At 42.6% G+C, this 18,959-nt stretch overlaps 1 protein-coding gene across 1 annotated transcript in view; it reads left to right on the forward strand.

Annotated features, from left to right (window-relative positions):
* The first annotated feature begins 3,627 nt into the window (after positions 1-3,627).
* gbe1b (glucan (1,4-alpha-), branching enzyme 1b) overlaps positions 3,628-18,959 on the forward strand; it is a 152,745-nt gene continuing 137,413 nt past the window's right edge. The window contains exon 1 of the mRNA XM_039821897.1: positions 3,628-3,870. Within this exon, the coding sequence (XP_039677831.1) occupies positions 3,773-3,870 (98 nt within the window). The 5' untranslated portion in view covers positions 3,628-3,772. The remainder of the gene's footprint in view (positions 3,871-18,959) is intronic.

Here is an 18,959-nt window from a genome sequence, read left to right on the forward strand (position 1 = left end):
ACACGCCACTTTCCTAAAGCCAAGTGGCGTGTTATCTGTATGCATTTTGAGCTATGTCACGTGTATGACATACACACCACATGTATGTAAACAGGAACATGTTGATGTTATTTTGTCACTTATTGGTAGCTGTAGGCTAGATGGAACCGGTTACCTCCAGGATCTGTGCTAGGCTAGGCTAGCGGTGGGGCCGTCAGACAGAGTTACAACACGCACAGAGGTGAGAAGGGTATGTATGGACTTGTCTAACTCTGGGGGATACGGTGAATAAGACAAAGTCCCAATAAGTCGGCGTGTTCCTTTAACACGCACAAACCAGATATTCCGTGAGATTTCCCTCACCTTGCAAAACTCCCTTCGTTTCGGGAAACAACAAACTTCGAGCTAACAAGCTACATGCTGAAAATGGCAATTTTTTAAGAAAATTTGCTGCGTCTGTAGTAGTAGTAGTAGTAGTATGTCGATATCGATATATGAGGCTAGATATTGTCTCACATTTTGAATATCGTAATATCGCAATATAACTCAAGTGTTGTCTTTTCCTGGTTATAAAGGCTGCATTACAGTAAAGTACAGTCATTTTCTAAACTCACCAGACTGTTCTAGCTGTTCCGTTATTTGCCTTAACCCACTTAGTCCTTATATCCACATTACTTGATAATAATTTATCTAAAATCTCAACTGTCTTCATCATCTGAGCTAACAATTGTCAACCCTGTAATATTGCAATATCGACATCTATGTATTTGGTCAGAAATATCGTGATATTTGGTTTTCGCCATTACACCTAGCTCTTGTCCGGAGCTTAGTGCCGCCCAAGACGATTGTGATTGGTTTAAAGAAATGAAAACAACCCAGAGGGTTTTTTCTCCTATCGAGGAATGAATGTATGTGTGGTGTAGCCAGACCTTACTCCACAGCGCTGTGGAGATAGAGCTGTCAATGCGAGACTGTGTTGCTGCTAAAGCAGGATGCGACAAGATTAAATGAACTGTACTGTTAAGACAGGCCGCGGGAAATAAAATTTCTGTCTGTGATCTCTGGTGGGAAAACAATTATTGCTTTTCTATTGCAATTTCACATGTAGAATATCTGTTGTCCATTACAGCTGAGAAAATTGTTTAACTGAATCAAACAGATTGCCTGTTGTAGGTAATATAAGCTAAATTGTGCTGCTCATTTTGCCACTTTGCTTACAGATAAAATCAATCAACCTCTTCCTTCAGCTTATCAAGTCAACATCCTTCAGATAAAATCTGATATTTTTGTCCGCTGTTGTGATTGGGTCCTGTGTCTTTCCACACGGCCCTGTAAATATTTGTTATTTAGCTGTGAATCACAGAGACAACTTTTATTGGCATAACCTTCTAGGGGGAACAGTAACACACTTGTTTCATCTATTACCAACAGATGGCTCTTTAGAATGACACTCCCTTTGTGCCCTTTAGCTGGAAGACAGTTTTATTTTGTGACAAGGACAACACTTTCAAGAGCCACACTATTTCTGTAGTCTGCGTGCATATTTATCAGCCTTCTCCGAGAGGGATTTAATCTAAACTATAGCAAGGTTATCCTACTCGAGTCCATGGAATTAGTTCTGCCACTTCGGTGAAGTAGTTTGTGGTAAAACTTATAGAGGCCAGAGACAATGGGATCAAAGCGTCGAATTGTAGAAAGATAGAAAGACATGCAGATTAAAAGGAAAGAAGTCGCCACACACACACACACACACACACACACACACACACACACACACACACACACACACACATTCAGCGTGTATCTGGGCAGCCTTATCCAGTTCTGTGACAGAAGGCCTTGACATTAAACAAACTTTGTCTAAATTAAACTTTGCCCAAATCAATGTAATCTTGCTTCATGACGTCTGTCTCCGTTCATGTACTATACCAAAGTACTACTTGTACTGAATAACATGCTACTGAAGTCAATGCAATTTGTTCATATTACGTTTTAGTTTCCCCATCGAACATGAAGCACACAAGAAATGTTTCCATAAAGCACATTCATTCATTCATTTATTTATGTTCAAGTATACTGTAAAAGGTGTTTACATTTAACTGCGAGGCTGTAGTTTTGTGGAATGTCACGTGTTTAATTTTCAACTGACCTTGAATAAATCATTAATTTGATTAGGAATGGAAATGATTCTTTCTGGAGGCTTAACAGTAGATGGGCTGAAAAAATGTCCCGAGGGGAGCACCAGATGAACAGCTAATCCAAAGGGTGCATCCCCTCAGGAGAGTGCAGTTGCAGCCAGTTGAACTGTAATCTGTCCAGTGCATAGTGAGGAGTCTTGTGTCAGTGGGGTGAAGTTGACATTTTAGCTGGAAGGTGAAAAGACTCACAATGAGCTGTCTGCAATGTGAAGGGACCGTCCCCTCAGTGGAGAATAAAAGTGGCCGGCAACATTCACAATAAATAAAGTTTTTTTAAGTGAAATTCTACCCCGACAGCGGCACTGGAAAAAGTACTGGGGAACCATCAAACGTTTTTGCATTTACCAGGAATGTTTGTACCTAAATTCATGCAAAATCGCCAGTAGTTTTTGTCAGGGGTGGAAAGTATCTTAAGTACTCAAGTACTGTACTTAAGCACAAGTTTGAGGTACTTGTACAGTACTTGAGTATTTCTATTTTCTGCTACTTATTACTTCTACTCCACTACATTTCAGAGGCAAATATTGCACATTTTACTCCACTGCATTTATTTGACAACTTTAGTTATCAGTTACTTAGATTAATACTACAAAGTATAATCAACAAATACATTATTATACATATTATTATAGGTTAAGATAAGGTGAGACTTTATTGACACCTTGGATAAATTCATAACTACCCAACAGTATAGAAAGTAATTAATATTCACCCTACCTGTATCAGGTGCATATATCAAATATCACATATCAAAGTAATGGAGCCTACATATATGAATGCAACAATAATCTAAACCCAGTAATATACATTATACTGAAATGGGCCATTCCACATAATGAGTAGCTAACTTTAATTGTTGATACTTCAAATATAGGCTATATTCTTGATGCTAATACTGTTGAAGGCTACTTTTAGGTCATATTTTGAATGCTGGGCTTTTACTGGTGACATTATTTCTACACTGTGCTATTGCTACTTTTACTCAAGTAAAATATCTGAGTAGTAGCCTACTTCTTCCACCACTGGTTGTTGTCGATATCCTTCACACTGACTGTATTTTTACAGTCTATGATCACATGTTAGTTCGACCTGACAACTACTGTTGCTAAAATAAAGGCCATGGGGGTGGGTCAGCAACATCCTTAGAAATAATCCGTGATCACAATGAATATTCAGACAAACTGCACTGATAATATGGTCGGTATTTGTTGAGATATGTCGGCAAAAGTGACAATCCTTCAAGGCCAATGTTGAGCACCAGAGACATGGACATTTTCCATGCCCTTGCATGTATTAGCCTACAAAGCTGCACATGTACACACATCCGAGTCATCTTCCTCTGACGCGCCTGATACTGTCATCTTAAAGTTGCACTGTATCACGCTGTATCCCAGCACGGCCTGGCTCGCTTATCTCTGACCCGCTGGGAAAACAGAGCGTGCTGGGATGGGACGGGCTTGCCAGAAAAAGCAGTCTGATTCGCTGTTTTTCTCCGGATGCTAAAAAAGTCGCACACATGAGCCTGACATTGCTCTCCTCTGTTCATCTGGCAGTTAGAAGTAGTCGGTGCTCGATTGGTTTCGTCTGGAGAAACCATGGCAGACCGAGAGGATACTGTTGCAATTCCTGAGTTCAGATGCCTTCTCCAAATGGACCCTAACCTCAAAACCTACGAGAGGGACTTCAAGAGGAGGTAAAAACACGGCTTAAACGACGCTTTTGTGCACGGCTTGTCGCCAAAAACGAGTCCCCGAGGAAGCGAGCGGAAGCCGCGTTCACGCTGGCGTTCGTGTCTTGAAATAAAAACACGGATAAAACCGATAAAAAGCGATGTTTGCAACACACCAGACCCGTTGCCCTCTGTGTTCAGGTTCGACATGGGACATGTGTGGGCAGAGGTCGCACAGATAGAGCGGCGTTTCTCTCTCAACTTCCCGTGTTTGACAGTTCATGAGTCGGCTTGTGTGTGTTTTGCAGTCAGGTGGTGACGTCCACGTTGAGTAGTCGGGTGAGGGGGGGGGGGCGGTATTGTTTTGGGGTGAAATGCTGTCAAATCCTCGCCTCAGTCACACTTTGTGTGTTTTAAAGCGGGGGACAACGGGTTTTAAGCCAAGGACCCCTTAACTGAAAGAGAGACGGAGCAGGGACCCCCTAGTACATTGTATAAAATTAAATTGCATATTAAACTGGGCCTACAATAAGGCAGCCCAAAGCCGTTATACATAGCTTTTTTTCATAATACTAAGCTGTTATAATACTTATTGTTGGCATGATTTCATAAATCATGTTTTAGGTATACTGCAGTTTAGTTTCCCAAATTCCCCATACAATGTCCTTAATTAATTATGAACCTGCTAAACCACCAGTGCTACCCTAATCCTAACCTGTCTCAAATAAGACCCTCATCATTTGGGACACTAAACTGCACGTATACCCATGTTTTATTGTTAAACATACATGTGGCACAGTGAATCCTTAGGATGAACTGTATCTGTGAATGGCTATCTTTTATTTTATTTTTTTTTTAAGAAACATTTTTGGGCATTTTAGGCCTTTTATTACACAGGACAGCTGAGGATGTGAAAGGGGGAATGACATGCAGCAAAGGGCCACAGGTCAGAATTGAACCTGCGCCCGCTGCGGCAAGGACTGAGCCCTTGTACATAGGACACACGCTCAACCAGGTGAGCTATCCAGGCACCCCATGGATGGCTATCTTAGTGACTAACTTAACTGTGGGCCAGTAACCCTATCACCCCCCAGCAGTAACTCTGAGGACCCCCTGTTGAAGATCTCTGTTTTAGAGCATCGCTCTGGTGGTCCAGCAGCATCACAACAGCTGTTGCTTTCTGCAGGCCCATTGGTCCTCATAATAATGAGTTTTCCTTCCCATTGTGTCTGGTTGTTATCGAGGCATCAGTTATCCTAAAATGTGTTTTTAAAATTGGATTGAAATCCAGAGTTGGACGCTTCCAACTCGGAGCACATACCGTAGGCTACAGTAGCTGATTGGTTTGTGTGTGTGTGTGTGTGTGTGTGTGTGTGTGTGTGTGTGTGTGTGTGTGTTTTGCAGTGGGAAAGGCTCTGCAACACAAATAACCTCTCAGACATTAATTTACTTTATGCTGCACTCATAATGCTGCATGATTTTCCCCTTCAGCCTCGATTTGGCCTCCATACAAATTAATTATTAGGGTGGAAGTCTTAAGTAGCTGAATGTGTGTGCTACTAGTGATTGTGCAGTGTTTGTGGCCTTGTGCATTTATTAATGTGGGATTATGTCCAGCACAAATTCTCAAAAAAAATGTGTGCAGTTGCCAAAGTGTGAAGGTTGATGGTATCAAACTACATGTAGAAGTAGACTCCCAAGATTTTATGAGCAGACTATACATTTTTCCATGATGCATCTTCCTAATTGCGTCGTATATAAATGCCAGTAATGCTCATACCAGAGCGGAAAGTTCTGATAAATAATATAACCGCCTCGTTTTTATTGTCCGTGAGAGCCGGCCAGGGTCTGAATGGACCAGAGTCCTACTTCAGATAATAACCTTTTTGAGATCAAAACATTTCTTGGACTATAAAGTACCTGATGTCATACAAATTTTTATACTTTGCATTCAGATTAGGGCTGGGCAATATATCGATATTAAATCGATATCGATGTATGAGGCTACATATCGTCTCAAATTTTGAATATCGTAACATCGCAATATGATAAAGTGACAGAAGTGTTGTATTTTCCTGGTTTTAAAGGCTGCATTACAGTAAAGTGATGTCATTTTCTGAACTTCGTAATCAGTTATTTGCCTTTACCCACTTAGTCATTATATTCACATTACTAATGATTATTTATCTAAAATCTCAATGTGTAAATATTTTGTGAGCACCTATAGTCAACCCTACAATATCACTGCAATAAAAAACAAACAAAAAAAACTTAGTTGCACCTTCATGTGGCTCTTTGTAGTTTGGCTAAAGGCCCTGAACCCCCCCCCCCACAGGTGTGTTGAGTTAGGGCCTTTTACAGTCGTCGTAGCCGACCTGTCGAGTGCCAGTGTGACGTCACGGGAGCGCCGTAACTGTTTATACTCACACGTGGTGGTCGCGACACTAGCTGCAGTCTTCTCCTGAACAGAGGTGGCGCTATTTCTACAGACTAGAAGAAGAATAAAAAAGGTAAACAACGGCAGAACTGGCAGCAGCATTGATGTCAATGCTTCGATTTGATTGGATGACCTACTTGGTGGGATCAAGCCTTTCATTCACTATAAAAGAACCCGTCTTAACCCAGTAAGTTTACCAGAGAGACCTGCAGTCACTCTGAGAGTCCTGGCATCACGTTACCCTCGAGCTCGTTCAGGCTTCCTGTTTCTGCTTTTGTCGTGCGGCGCTGAAAAAAAAAAAGAGTGGTGCGCGCTCTCTGGTCACACACTTAAAATCCTGGCGTGACATCTACGTCATTTTGACGTCACATTGGCGCGCTCCAGCTCTGCTACGGCGACTGTAAAACGGCGTTTTAATCTGGCTGATTGGCCCTCTTCCCAGGACTGTGTGGGTGTGTCCAGACTGATTGATTGTCATCTTCTTGAGTCTCTTTCTATGATGTTATATGATATGAATACGAAAAACTTTATTCGCAGATGTGAAAAGTTGTCTTCGGTTTCACCAAGAATACAAGAGGGACAAGACATTACAAACAGTACATAGCCAAGACGGCAAGACGGACAAAACAGACAATACATTTCATGAAAAGGGGCATTACAAAGGTTACAGTTATAAAAGTAAATAAAATATAGCCTACTAAAAATGCTTGCTGTGCATAAAACCTGCAACCCGGGAGTGTCTGCCTCGCCCTACATTCCATTCTTAACTACGGTTCCCAGTGTTATTTAGCACCTTCACAGCACTGGGGACGAAGGATTTCTTAAAGATGTTGCTATTTGCTGTTGGCACCCTAAGGCTGTGTTTAGACGGAAACGATCTGAAGAGAAAATGCAAAAGTGGCGCTGCGTTCTCACTTTTTATTCCGCGTTTCGACGAGCGTTATGGGGGGGGGCATCTGCGTGCATATGGTGACGCAAAAGTGTGTGAAATGCGATCCACCAAGTCCGTGCGTCTGCGTAGAACCTTCCTTCTACTTGTCTCCCTCTTCTCCTCCTCCTCTCTCCCTCTCCTCTCCCTAGTAGCGCGAAGCGAACAACAAAATTTTGTCCAGAGTTATTGCTCCAAACAATGCACACATAGACACACACGCGCACACATGCGGCGCACACATGCGGCACACACACACGGCACACACACACGGCACACACACACACAAAGAAAACACATACACACACTCGCACAGTGCGTTTTTACCCTTTAGACGGGAACACGACGGTGGAGCGTTTTTAAGATTTCCACTCTGGAGGGTGGTTTCACTTTTTTGCGTTTTTAAGCCCCAAAAACGCCGTTGCCGTCTAAACGAAAGGCACATCTGATAAAATATTTTGTCGTTTTCACCCGCGAGCGTATTCGTGTGAACAGGGCCTAAAATGCCTCCCTGAGGGTAGGAGTTCAAATTTGCCGTGTAATGGATGGGATGGGTCACTAATAATTTTCTCAGCTTTGTTTGTTATGCGTTCCTCATAAATGCTGCTTATGTGCCTTTTTGGCTTTGTGGTGCTATTTTGAGCCTTGTTAGTGGTATAGAAATAGTGATTTACCGAGTGCCCCGAAAGCTAGCGTTAGCAGCTAACCACCGGTTTTGCGGTAGGTTGTTTAAAGCTAGAGACGCATTCGATTAGCCTCAGAACATGTCCCAGAGAACGGTCGACTCGGTACACATGTTATTAACCCCTAGGTTCATTTTGCGCCGGAATTGTCCTTTAATTGGAAGTCGTTTTGGATAAAAGCATCAGCGAAATGATATGCAATGTAATATCGATGTATTTGGTCACAATGATGGTGATATTTGATTTTCTCCGTATCGCCCAGCTCTGGTTCAGATCGGTCATTTACATTTGTAGCTCCTTGTAACATGATTCTGAGAGCTGTACAGAGCTTTTGGCTCACCAAAACATAGCCACATGCTATGATGATGTTTTAAATATAGCACCCAGGAGAGACAAAACATACACAACCTTTTATTAGAATCAAGTTTAATTAACTGAACTTGAAGTTCATAAACATCTGTTTTGCTAATTAGTCAACTCAGCGACCCTTAGGCCTGTTTATTCCCTGTCACTTTTCTCACCAACATAATACTGGGACTATTTACAGGAAATTATAGAGTGAATATCTGCTTATTGAGAACACTGAAACACATTTTAAAAATGGAAATAAGCGCAGCACCTTACAGAGACCTGAAAAGACCGGACATGTGTCCTTCAGTGGTAAATGCATTGCCCTTGTGTCTACACTAATCTCTCAAAGTAAACAGACACTATCTGTCAATAGGCTGTGCAGTTTTTTTTTAACTTCATTTCATGTTCATGGTTTTGGTCCATGTGTCTTTTTAATTGCCTGAGTTCTGGTTTTAACCTGATAAACAGACTGGACTAAATTGAAGCAAAGGTGCCCTTAAAAAACTATATATAATTGCATAATGACTGAATAGCAACAAAATGTTCCAGTTAATAATGACGCAATGTTGATTTCATAATCATTTATTTTTCTTTGAGAGGATCCTGTAGGCTCATTTCTGGATGGGAGGCCATATTTCTCAAATGAGGTAAAGTCCGCGCAACAGTTAAATGCTCCGAAAAAAATATATTTAATAGTGCAGAACACCTGAGGAAGGCCACATTTTGGGCCGAAACGTCGTGTGCCTGGTTCTGCATTAATTAAATATATATTTTTTCGGAGCATTTAACTGTTATGCGGATTTTACCCTATTTGAACATTTACTTTTTTTGTCCTGCACCAGCAACTACATGGATGTGCACAACATTGTCTTTTTTTGAACCAGGCCACATTTATCACACAATGACTGTTGTGTATTTAGCTTAGTTCCTCACCTCCCATTTCATTAGCCTAACCTGCTGGATTTCTTTGAAAAAAAACACGTTTAATGTTTTCTTTACTTACATGCAGACTGTGATATTATGATCTACAGCTCACATTGCTACAGTATCTGCTTAGTTACATGCACACTAATACTAAAAATTCCACTGTTATTACAAATATGACAATATTCTGAATTTGATATGGGTCATGAAAACAGCATATTCTGTTTGGATATTCCAAATAAGGCCGTTTTCTGAATATAATGTAGTATTTTCCGATTAAGGCATGTGGGATATGCCGGTATTACTCTGGTTTTAGAAGCATTCTCTGGATATGTATACAGCGCTTTCTGTATATGCATCTCAATCAGGGTTTTTACTGCAGTCAGTTTGCATGGGGGGCTTTTCCTTTATTAGATAGTGACAGTGGATAGACAGGAAAGTGGGGAGAGAGAGAGGGGATGACACGCAGCAAAGTGCCGCAGGTCGGATTCGAACCCGGGCTGCTGCAAAGGACTCTGCCTACATGGGGCGCACGCTCTCACTGGGTTTACGGCTTAAGCGTGATTTATGCTTCTGCATTAGATCTACGCCGTGGGTACGTATGTAGGTACATAGGTAGGCTCTTGAAAAATTTAACTACACGTCGCGGCGACGCACGTCGCTTGGCCATGGCTGGGCAGCGTTGCATTTCCCCCGACTTGTTTCCAGGTTCTCCTTCATAAACATGAAATCAAGGAGAGGGTTTACTTTTCCTGCTCCAGATTTCCCACCGTGGTCAGAAAGAACAGGGGCGACATTTTGTTTCTCTCACTATGACTCTTGAGTTGCTACTCTCTCTGAAGCAAATCAACATCTCACTCACTCTACCATGCACACACACAACACACACACACACACACACACACACACACACACACACACACACACACACACACACACACCGGCCCTGCTAAGAGATCGACGCACACACCAACGTACAAGTATAGACTTCAGGCCACTTACGTAGGCTACAGTGAAAGCTCTGCGTGGAGCCTCCGCACAACCATTAATCACACTTTACTGTCAGCTCCATTGTGTTGCTATGGTTGTGGTACACAAACCAACTAGCCAACAATTTGCACGGCTGCGGTAGAGATACATGCCCAAAAGAAAAGACCACATCTCTGGTCAAAAGGAGAAACGCACATTACGAAAGACTTGGATATCAACAGGTTGTTGGATATGTGCAAACATTGCAACGCCGACATTTTGTAAAAGGTGGTTGAAGCAATGAAAGAGGGAGGCTGTGTTCACACGGTCCAACAAGTCCGCCACCAGTGGAAAACATCTGCATGTAAACAGGAATATTAGTGGATTATTCATTTTCATTAGCCATGCAAACAGGTCAGTCGGAATATTGTCTTTTTCTGAATAAGGGCAAAACCCGGAATATTAGGTGCATCATGTAAATGTAATCATTGTTGGGTCGTCCGCAAAACTAGCCCTAAAATTTGCTTAGGGGCCATATAGTTCATTCCATTTTCATTAGCGTGTCAGATCTTGTCTACAATGTGACAGAAGAGGGACCACCTGCTTTGTATTTGCAGCATGTGAGCAGGGCTCTAGTCTTGCAGAGAAATGAGCGTGTCCGTTCCATCCCAGAAACAGCTTGGGATTGCAGGGCTTCGCAGAGCCCTAGACGTGTCTCAGACACCTGTCACGCTGATGAAAGTTGCACATAAATTATTTTACATATAGGAGCACTGCTGTGTGAAGGTTAATTCTTGATAAGCCCGTGTTGTCCATAAGGCCCAGAGCCCAAACACTACACCGTGAACACAGGCGTAGAAATCAAGAGCTTTCTCAGGCTGCGGCGTCACGCTGAGCCCCCTCGCTGGGCTGCACAGAGCTGAGAATTCAGCCGGCTTATCAGAAAGAGGCCTATGACCACACAAACTGATTCTTTAGATTTCACCATGTCATGGCTCAAGGCTGCCCACATCTTTGTTGAACTTTGGTTCACACCAGATACAGGCCTTATGCAATGTTAAAAAGATTTTGCAGGCCTCCCCATTCTAATGAGTTATTCCGGGTTTGTAGGCAGCTCTTATTTTATTTCTTCAGGATGCTAGTTTCAGATTGAATGTGAAAACAACTGTCAATGCTGCAGGTTACAGCCCCAGTGAGCAGTTTTCTGTTGACATGCTTCATTATTTACCCTTCCTGTTGCGCAAGTCTGCAGGAAGTGCTGCTAGGATTTTGCAGCTTGTGGCGCCACGCATCTCCTAAATTGGACCAAATGAAAGTAGGGAGCATTGGGGCTGCTGCTTATTAAGGCAAAAAGTTGTTTATTTTTTTGTCATCACAACTCATTTCAAAGTGAATATACAGCAATAAGTCGGAGTCTTATGCTTGGGATGGTGATGCAATATATTTAAAGCAAAACTGATTATTGGCTTTGAAGTGATGACTACCGATGCATGTGCTCTGACTGAAAAGCAACGAGAGAAAAAACATGAATTAAAGAAAAGTGGGAAAAAAGCAACTTACCATTCCTTAGTTAATTGGAATTATTAGAATTATTGGATCACATTTTCTGAAATGACGTGTAGAGCTGCAAAGATGAATCGATTTAGGTTAATCGATTAGTTGTCAACTTTTTAATTAATCTCCAACTATTTTGATAAACAATCTTCACTTCTCCACTCCTCTGGCACAGTAAACTGAATATCTTTGAGTTGTGGATAAAACAAGACATTTGAGGACGTCATCTTGGGCTTTGAGAAACCCTGATCCACATCCTTCACCATTTCTTCTTCACAAAGATCAAATTTGTATTGTTTTTTTATATTTTTGAACATACAGAACAGAAACACAATGGAACAAGAACAACAACCCTGAAAATACACCAACCACTGTTTTATTCAAAGCGAGTGGGGGGGGGCCAGCGCTGAGCTATCATTTTCTTGGTCGCGGTTGATCCAGCTAGCCAAATTTTCTTCTGTCTCCCAAGTAGGTGTAATTTAGAGTCGTCATTAAGTAACAAAACAATCGGGTCAGTAGGAATTCGACATCCTATCACATCAGATATTATTGATGTTGATTTATTCTAAAACTCATGCACCTGTTCACACTCCCAGTCCATGTGCAGGAAAGTTCCAGTTTGTTCAGGTTGACAGAACGTGCAATAGGGAGTAGGAATGGCTTTGGAGACTTATCTCTTCTGAGGTGTCCAATATGTCGTATGACATATGTTGAAGTGGATCTGCTGGTGATTTGGGTTCTTGGAACAATGGGAAATGTTGTCCCAAACTGTCTCCCAATTAATTACGTTCCCCTCCGGGCTCAGCTCTCGCTCCCATTTCTTTCCTATGGGGAGTTCTGCTATGGATACTTGCATCAATTGGGTTTTGGGATTGGGTGCATCTCAAGACTGTTTCCCCATGGTACTCCATAACATTTTAGGGCTGATCTTAAGTGAAGATAAAGGAAGAAGGATGTCCTAGGGACCTCAAAGCTCTCAGGTTTTCAGAACTTAACATAGCTTCATCATTGAATAGCTGGTATAGAGTATAAATACCTCTGTCACTCCACTGGTTATAAACAAAAGGTTTGTTACCAGACATTAAGTGCATGTTGTGCCAAATTGGGGTGTTCATATGCCACTTATTGGTGTAGCGTAGTTGCTCCTCCACCTGTTTAAAGTTGGTCAATGTGTTGGTGGTAATTAGGGCTGTGTTCGATTGAAGAAATTCTTAGTCAACTAACACTCGACTAATCGATTAGTTGATTTAATCGACAGATTTGTAAATCTGAGTTTCTCCGCAAAGAGTCATGCAAAAGGATGCATATATTGAATAAGATAATGCCTCCTTTGCATTTGAACACAACATTTCAGAAAACGTGTAATACAACAAATAACCGCCTTAATGAAAGTAATCAAAGTAGGTTTCACGGTGATTTCTATTAGGTCAAATGTCAACCCTTAATTCTTGTGTTTACCAGAGATGTGATCGTACGTTTCTTGGAAATAAGTCATTCAGCATGAAAAAAGCATAAAACATGACTAAACGAATAAAGAAATTGTTGATTAGTTGACTAAGACCAAAACGACCGATTAGTCGACTAATTGACTAAGAGGGAGCAGCCCTAGTGGTAGTGGGGCCATAGGCTAGCATACACTTTTTTTTGGATACACACCTGTAAAGGCGAGGTCTTGCAGACTTAGACTTCCAGTGCGGTTTTGCTCTATTTCTCTCCATGGGACTGTAGATGAGGGGTCCATCCACACTCTGAGGGCCCATAGCTGAAAAGCTCTGTGGTACACTTTAAGGTTGAGGAGGGCCAGGCCTCTCGTGTTTGTGGTACGTTGCAGGATAGAGTGTTTTAGCCTAGGTTGTTTTATTATTCCAAATATACTGCCGAATTACGGTATCACGTTTCTTCCAGACATTTATTGGTGGGGGTAAGGTGATCATTGTACTTTAGAAATTCATCCGAGAAACTATGTTCATTTTAAAGACAGCAATCCTGGACCGTAGCGATGCCGGCAGCGCAGATCAATTGGCCAGATCTCTTTGAACACTACTTAGTATAGTTTCATAGTTGTCCTGGACAACTCGCTGTAGCTATGTGTGAATGGGGATGCCCAAATATGTAATTTTGCTTTGGATTGGTATTGTATCACTTATAGCCGATGTCACCTGTCCATTGTTCAACAGAAAAAGATGAGATTTATTATAGCCGGAGGTTGAGCCAAATTCGTTAAAGATCTTAGGACTGAGTCCTCAAGGTCAGAGATGTACAGCAAAACATCATCTGCAAATAATGATATTGAGTTGTTGAGTTGCGAGTGTGTGAGAATGGTTGAGACTATGGCTGTGGGATTCGCATATAAAGTGTGTACCATGTCAATGAATTTGGCTCCCAAACCAAGCCTCTCCATTACTTGCCACAAATAGTTCCACTCTAGGCGGTCAAAAGCCTTTTCCGCGTCCAGTGATAAAACTGATGCCGTTGTTGGAAGGTTTTTGGCTTCTTCTATTACATGGAATAATCTGCGTATATTGTCTGCAGCTTGACGCTTTGGTATAAACCCTGATTGGTCTGGGTGGACTGGCTTCTCAATAAAGCGTTCTAGGCATAGTGCCCAGACTTTGGAATAAAGCTTAAAGTGATGGTTCGGAGTAATTTCACCCTAGGGTCCTCTGCTCGAGCCAAACACCCCCCAGAAGCTTTTTTCACCTGGGTCTAACATTGGGAGAGTTAGCGTAGAGTAGCGTTATCAGCTGAATAGCTTAGCGCAGGGGCTAATGGACCCACGTTTGTATCTCGTAAATGACCCCACTAATCATGCCCGAAATTATACCAAACTTCTACACTAGTACAAATAGGTTATGCACTCATAAAACGATGGATTGGAAAGTTTGTAAGTATACCAGAAGTTTATGAACACTTGCCTGCTCTCTTCTGCTCTCTGTTGCTGCTGCTGCTGCTGCTACCTGCAGTTAGACGAGTGCTTAGGGCCATCTACAAATTACTACACCGAAAAGAGATACAACAAAAATATTTATTAATTTAATGATTAAATAAGGTAATGTCTCCAAACTTACCTCAATTATTACTTGTCTCCTGCTAGTTATACTACAGCACTTACTTAAAAAAAAAAAGTTAAATAAAAAAATATTTTTGTTGCATCTCTTTTCGGTGTTGTAATTTCTCGACGGCCCTAAGCACTCGTCTTACAGCAGCAACAACAACAGTAGAGAGCAGAAGCCAGCAGGCAAGTTATTTACATACACTTCTGGTGTACTTACAAACTTTCCAATCCATCGTTTTATGAATGCATAACCTATATGTACTAGTGTAGACGTTTGGTATAATTTCGGGCATTATTAGTGGGGTCATTTACGAGATACAAACGTGGGTCCATTAGCCCCTGCGTTAAGCTATTCAGCTGATAACGCTACTCTACGCTAACTCTCCCAATGTTCGACCCAGGTGAAAAAAGCTTCTGGGGGGGTGTTTGGCTCGAGGTCATGGTGCAAAGGACCCTAGGGTGAAATCACTTTAATATCCGACCCAATGAGGCTGATGGGCCTTTAGTTTGAGACCTCCGTAGGATCTTTGCCCTTTTTGTGTATGACCGAAATTAGTGCAGTGTTAGTTTGTTGATGAAACGTGCCCCTCTCTATGGCCGAGGTTAAAGTTTGTAAGATGGTAGGTCCTAGTATGTCAAAGCAGAAGTTGTGATGGAATTCCGTCCAACCCCAGTGTTTTCTCTTTATTATCTGTTTTTAATGCTGATTTCAGTTCCTCTAACGTTATAGGTTGACCATGTTGTTCTGCCTCCTCTGGGTCAAGAAGAGGCAGGTTTAGCTCTTTTAGGAACTTTTGGCACTGCGGATCCGGATTGCAGGAGGATTCATACAACTTTGAATAAAAGGATTGGAATGTGGCGGTGATATCTTTAGGATTCGTTGAAATCCTCTGTCTGTGCGGATGCTGTTGATGGCAGCTCTGGATTCGCTTTGTTTTAATTTCAGAGCAAGCAATTTACTTGGTTTGCAACCATTAAAATAGTAATTTTGCCTCACTCTGTGCATTATGAATTTGGCTCTCCTTCTTAGCAAATCATTTAGCTCTGCTTCATTTGTGACAAAAAGAGTATGTGTAGATTAAAGGGATATTTCACCGTTGGAAAGATCCATCCATCCATCTTCGTCCGCTTATCCGGTGTCGGGTCGTGGGGGGAGCAGCTCCAGCAGGGGACCCCAAACTTCCCTTTCCCGAGCCACATTAACCAGCTCCGACTGGGGGATCCCGAGGCGTTCCCAGGCCAGGTTGGAGATATAATCCCTCCACCTAGTCCTGGGTCTTCCCCGAGGCCTCCTCCCAGCTGGACGTGCCTGGAACACCTCCCTAGGGAGGCGCCCAGGGGGCATCCTTACTAGATGCCCGAACCACCTCAACTGGCTCCTTTTGACGCAAAACCAACACCGCTGGTCTCCATAACAGGCGGGCGAAACTCGCGTAGTGTGTCGAGCATTCCGTCTGTAATAAAGTTTCCTGCATATTTTCCGATCTGTACCAATGTATCCCAGTGGTACATGTGTGCGGTAGTTTTTTAGTAGTAGTAGTAATTGTTGTTCTAAAATTTCCTTCGAGATGAATAAATGTATCTATCTGCTGAGAAGCCAGTAAGCGAGGATTCAAGATGGCTGACTCTCATTTTTGACTCAGCAATCCTCGGAAAAAGGCGACAGTCCAACCCCCTATGGGCTGGTTGAAAACATGCGTAAGTTGCTCCTAGTGATGGCTGTAGTACAGTGACTCTGGGCAAAAAAATCGTTTTACGTCATCGGAAGATTTTTTCCAGACCAACAATACAGATATTTCTCGTCTCAGGGGGACATGAGGGAGGGAAGCACGGTCATTCAAAAATACTACCGTGTTTCTTCTGATACAAAGCTTAATGCTAAATCGGTAAAAAAGTATCCCTGTAAGAAAAACACGTCTTTAGAGACTGTTCTAACGATTTACAACATTCTTCCAACTCCGCAATCCTTACCTCTCTCTTTTTCTTCAAATTGACCGCAGGAAGACCTAAAGGAAGATGTGAAATCTCTAATAAATCCTTTAGTGGCTTGCCAAATGTACGCCGGATCTGAAACTGACTCAGTATTGATTGATATAAACTCCGCCAGCTTGGCTCTAAACTCTGTATCAAAAGCGGTGTTTTGGAGAAGGGAATTGTTAAATTGCCATCTCCTAGATCTTTTTCCTAACATATCACAAGGGAATGTGGTTATCAGCGCATTGTGATCAGACAGAATTGCTGGTTCTATTGCTATCGTGTGGAACATTGCCTTGCGCTCACTGGAGCACAAAATATAATCAATGCGGGACAGACCCCCCTCCCCTATTTGTAAGATGCGTGACCACATCAAATGCAGTTTGCGCAAAACTCCAGCTAAAAACTACACCTCCTGTCTTAAGTCACAGGTTAATTGAAACAGGTCTAGTGAATTCTTATGTTAAACATGAACAATACTATAAACACCTTCAAACTATTTTTGGACTAAGCTGTGTGAGAAACAGACCAATCTAGTTGGAGCAATAAGCAGACTATGAGCTGAACAGACCGTATCCCTCATGTTCTTTCAGTCTAGCTTAATTTTTAACAAACCTAGGGCTAGATTTATCAAGCCGTTTCCAGGCGCTAATTGGTCGCAAAGACGGACGTAACCGATGCGGGCTATTTACAAACAGGGCGCGCTTGGGTAAAATCGCAGATTGTCTGCCACATGAGCGAGAAGAGACAAGTTGCGCTTTCAATATGCGTTCGTGGGAGGGGTCGTGGGGAAAGTGGGAGTTCCACCCAAAAAGGTGGGAGGATAAGGCAAAGTGCACCTAATTATATATTCCGTGGTATTTACAAAGACTGTCAGTAAGAGCGCCTCTATTCTGGGGGAAATTCTCCCGCCTCTTTAAACCAGCCGCAATCGAAGCTTCTCTAGACCTTTGTGCCGCTGGTGAAATGGCAACAGTAATTTGAGCAAGACGAAGACATAGGCGAGGCTGAAAATATTTTTAACAGAAGAATCACACTTTGTCAGTGAACACAACATCATTTAGCGTTACAGATCAAGCAGCCGTGCGATATTAGAGTTACTGGAAGAAATCAAAGATGAAATTGAATCTCCCACTCAGCGTTCACATCCCATTCCACCAGTTGTTAAACTCCTCGCTACATTACAAATATTGGCATCAGGATCATTTCAAATAGTCCTAGCATCAGCAGTGGGAATATCGCAGTCTGCACTCAGCCATATCATAGCACCAGCGCAATTTACGGTGTAGTGGGCGGAGAAAGACGCTGATTGCCTGATGGGTGTCAGGGTTGATAAATACTACGCAAACTGTGGAAGCATAGCGTGCGCTATTACCGAACTCGCATAAACGGACGCAGCGCAAACTGCGCTAGTGTTAGTAAATCTAGCCCCTAAACTGTAAACTGACCAGCCAGCATTTATCATGTATTTTCAGTCTGGTTAAGTGTCCCATTAAAGCTTGCCTCCAAAACTTACATACAGTATCCTTTAGATTACCAACCAGTATTTGTCATGTATTTTCAGTCTGGTTTAAAGTGTCCCTTTAAAGCTTAGTTACGAAACTTACATAGCGCATCCTCAGGATTCGTCATGTTCCCTTTTTTTCAGCCCGATTTAAGTGTCCTCAAAAATATGGATTGTAGACTGAGTAGCCAGCATTCATCATTCCTTACAGTCTGATTTAGGTGTCCCTCCAACAGTTGGTTTCAAAACTTACACACAGCGTCCTCCAGTCAAACTCGGTACAGTGGCCCCGTTAGTCCACAGGCGCGGAGTCCTCCAGTCGCGGCCCCCCGGTATCGAATCAAAGTCCCACGGTTGCTCTCCGGGAGGGTCCACGCGTCTTCCTCCTCTTGTAATTCCAGCCAGAAAACACCGGGCTCCACAGCTGCGGCAAAGGTGAACTCTCTCCCCCCGCGGGTCGTTCCAAGGGCAGCGCAGCAGATGAACGAATCCGAGTTGCATTCAGCGTGCAGTGCCAGCTCGTGTTGTATCTCTTCAGGCAGCCGAACCTGCTGGATCTTGAGTGTCAGACTGGTCCGGCTCACATACCATGCTTTCCTGCTTCTCAGGTTCTGCCCGGATGTGTTGCTGTGAGGCATTCATTTCGGCCAGCACTTCCTTCACTGCGCTGTAGATCACTGACTTAAGCATACTTAGCTGCTTCTCCAAGACCCGGTCGATTAATTCCTCCATAT

Source organism: Perca fluviatilis, chromosome 2 (assembly GCF_010015445.1).
Source record: "Perca fluviatilis chromosome 2, GENO_Pfluv_1.0, whole genome shotgun sequence".
NCBI lineage: Eukaryota > Metazoa > Chordata > Actinopteri > Perciformes > Percidae > Perca > Perca fluviatilis.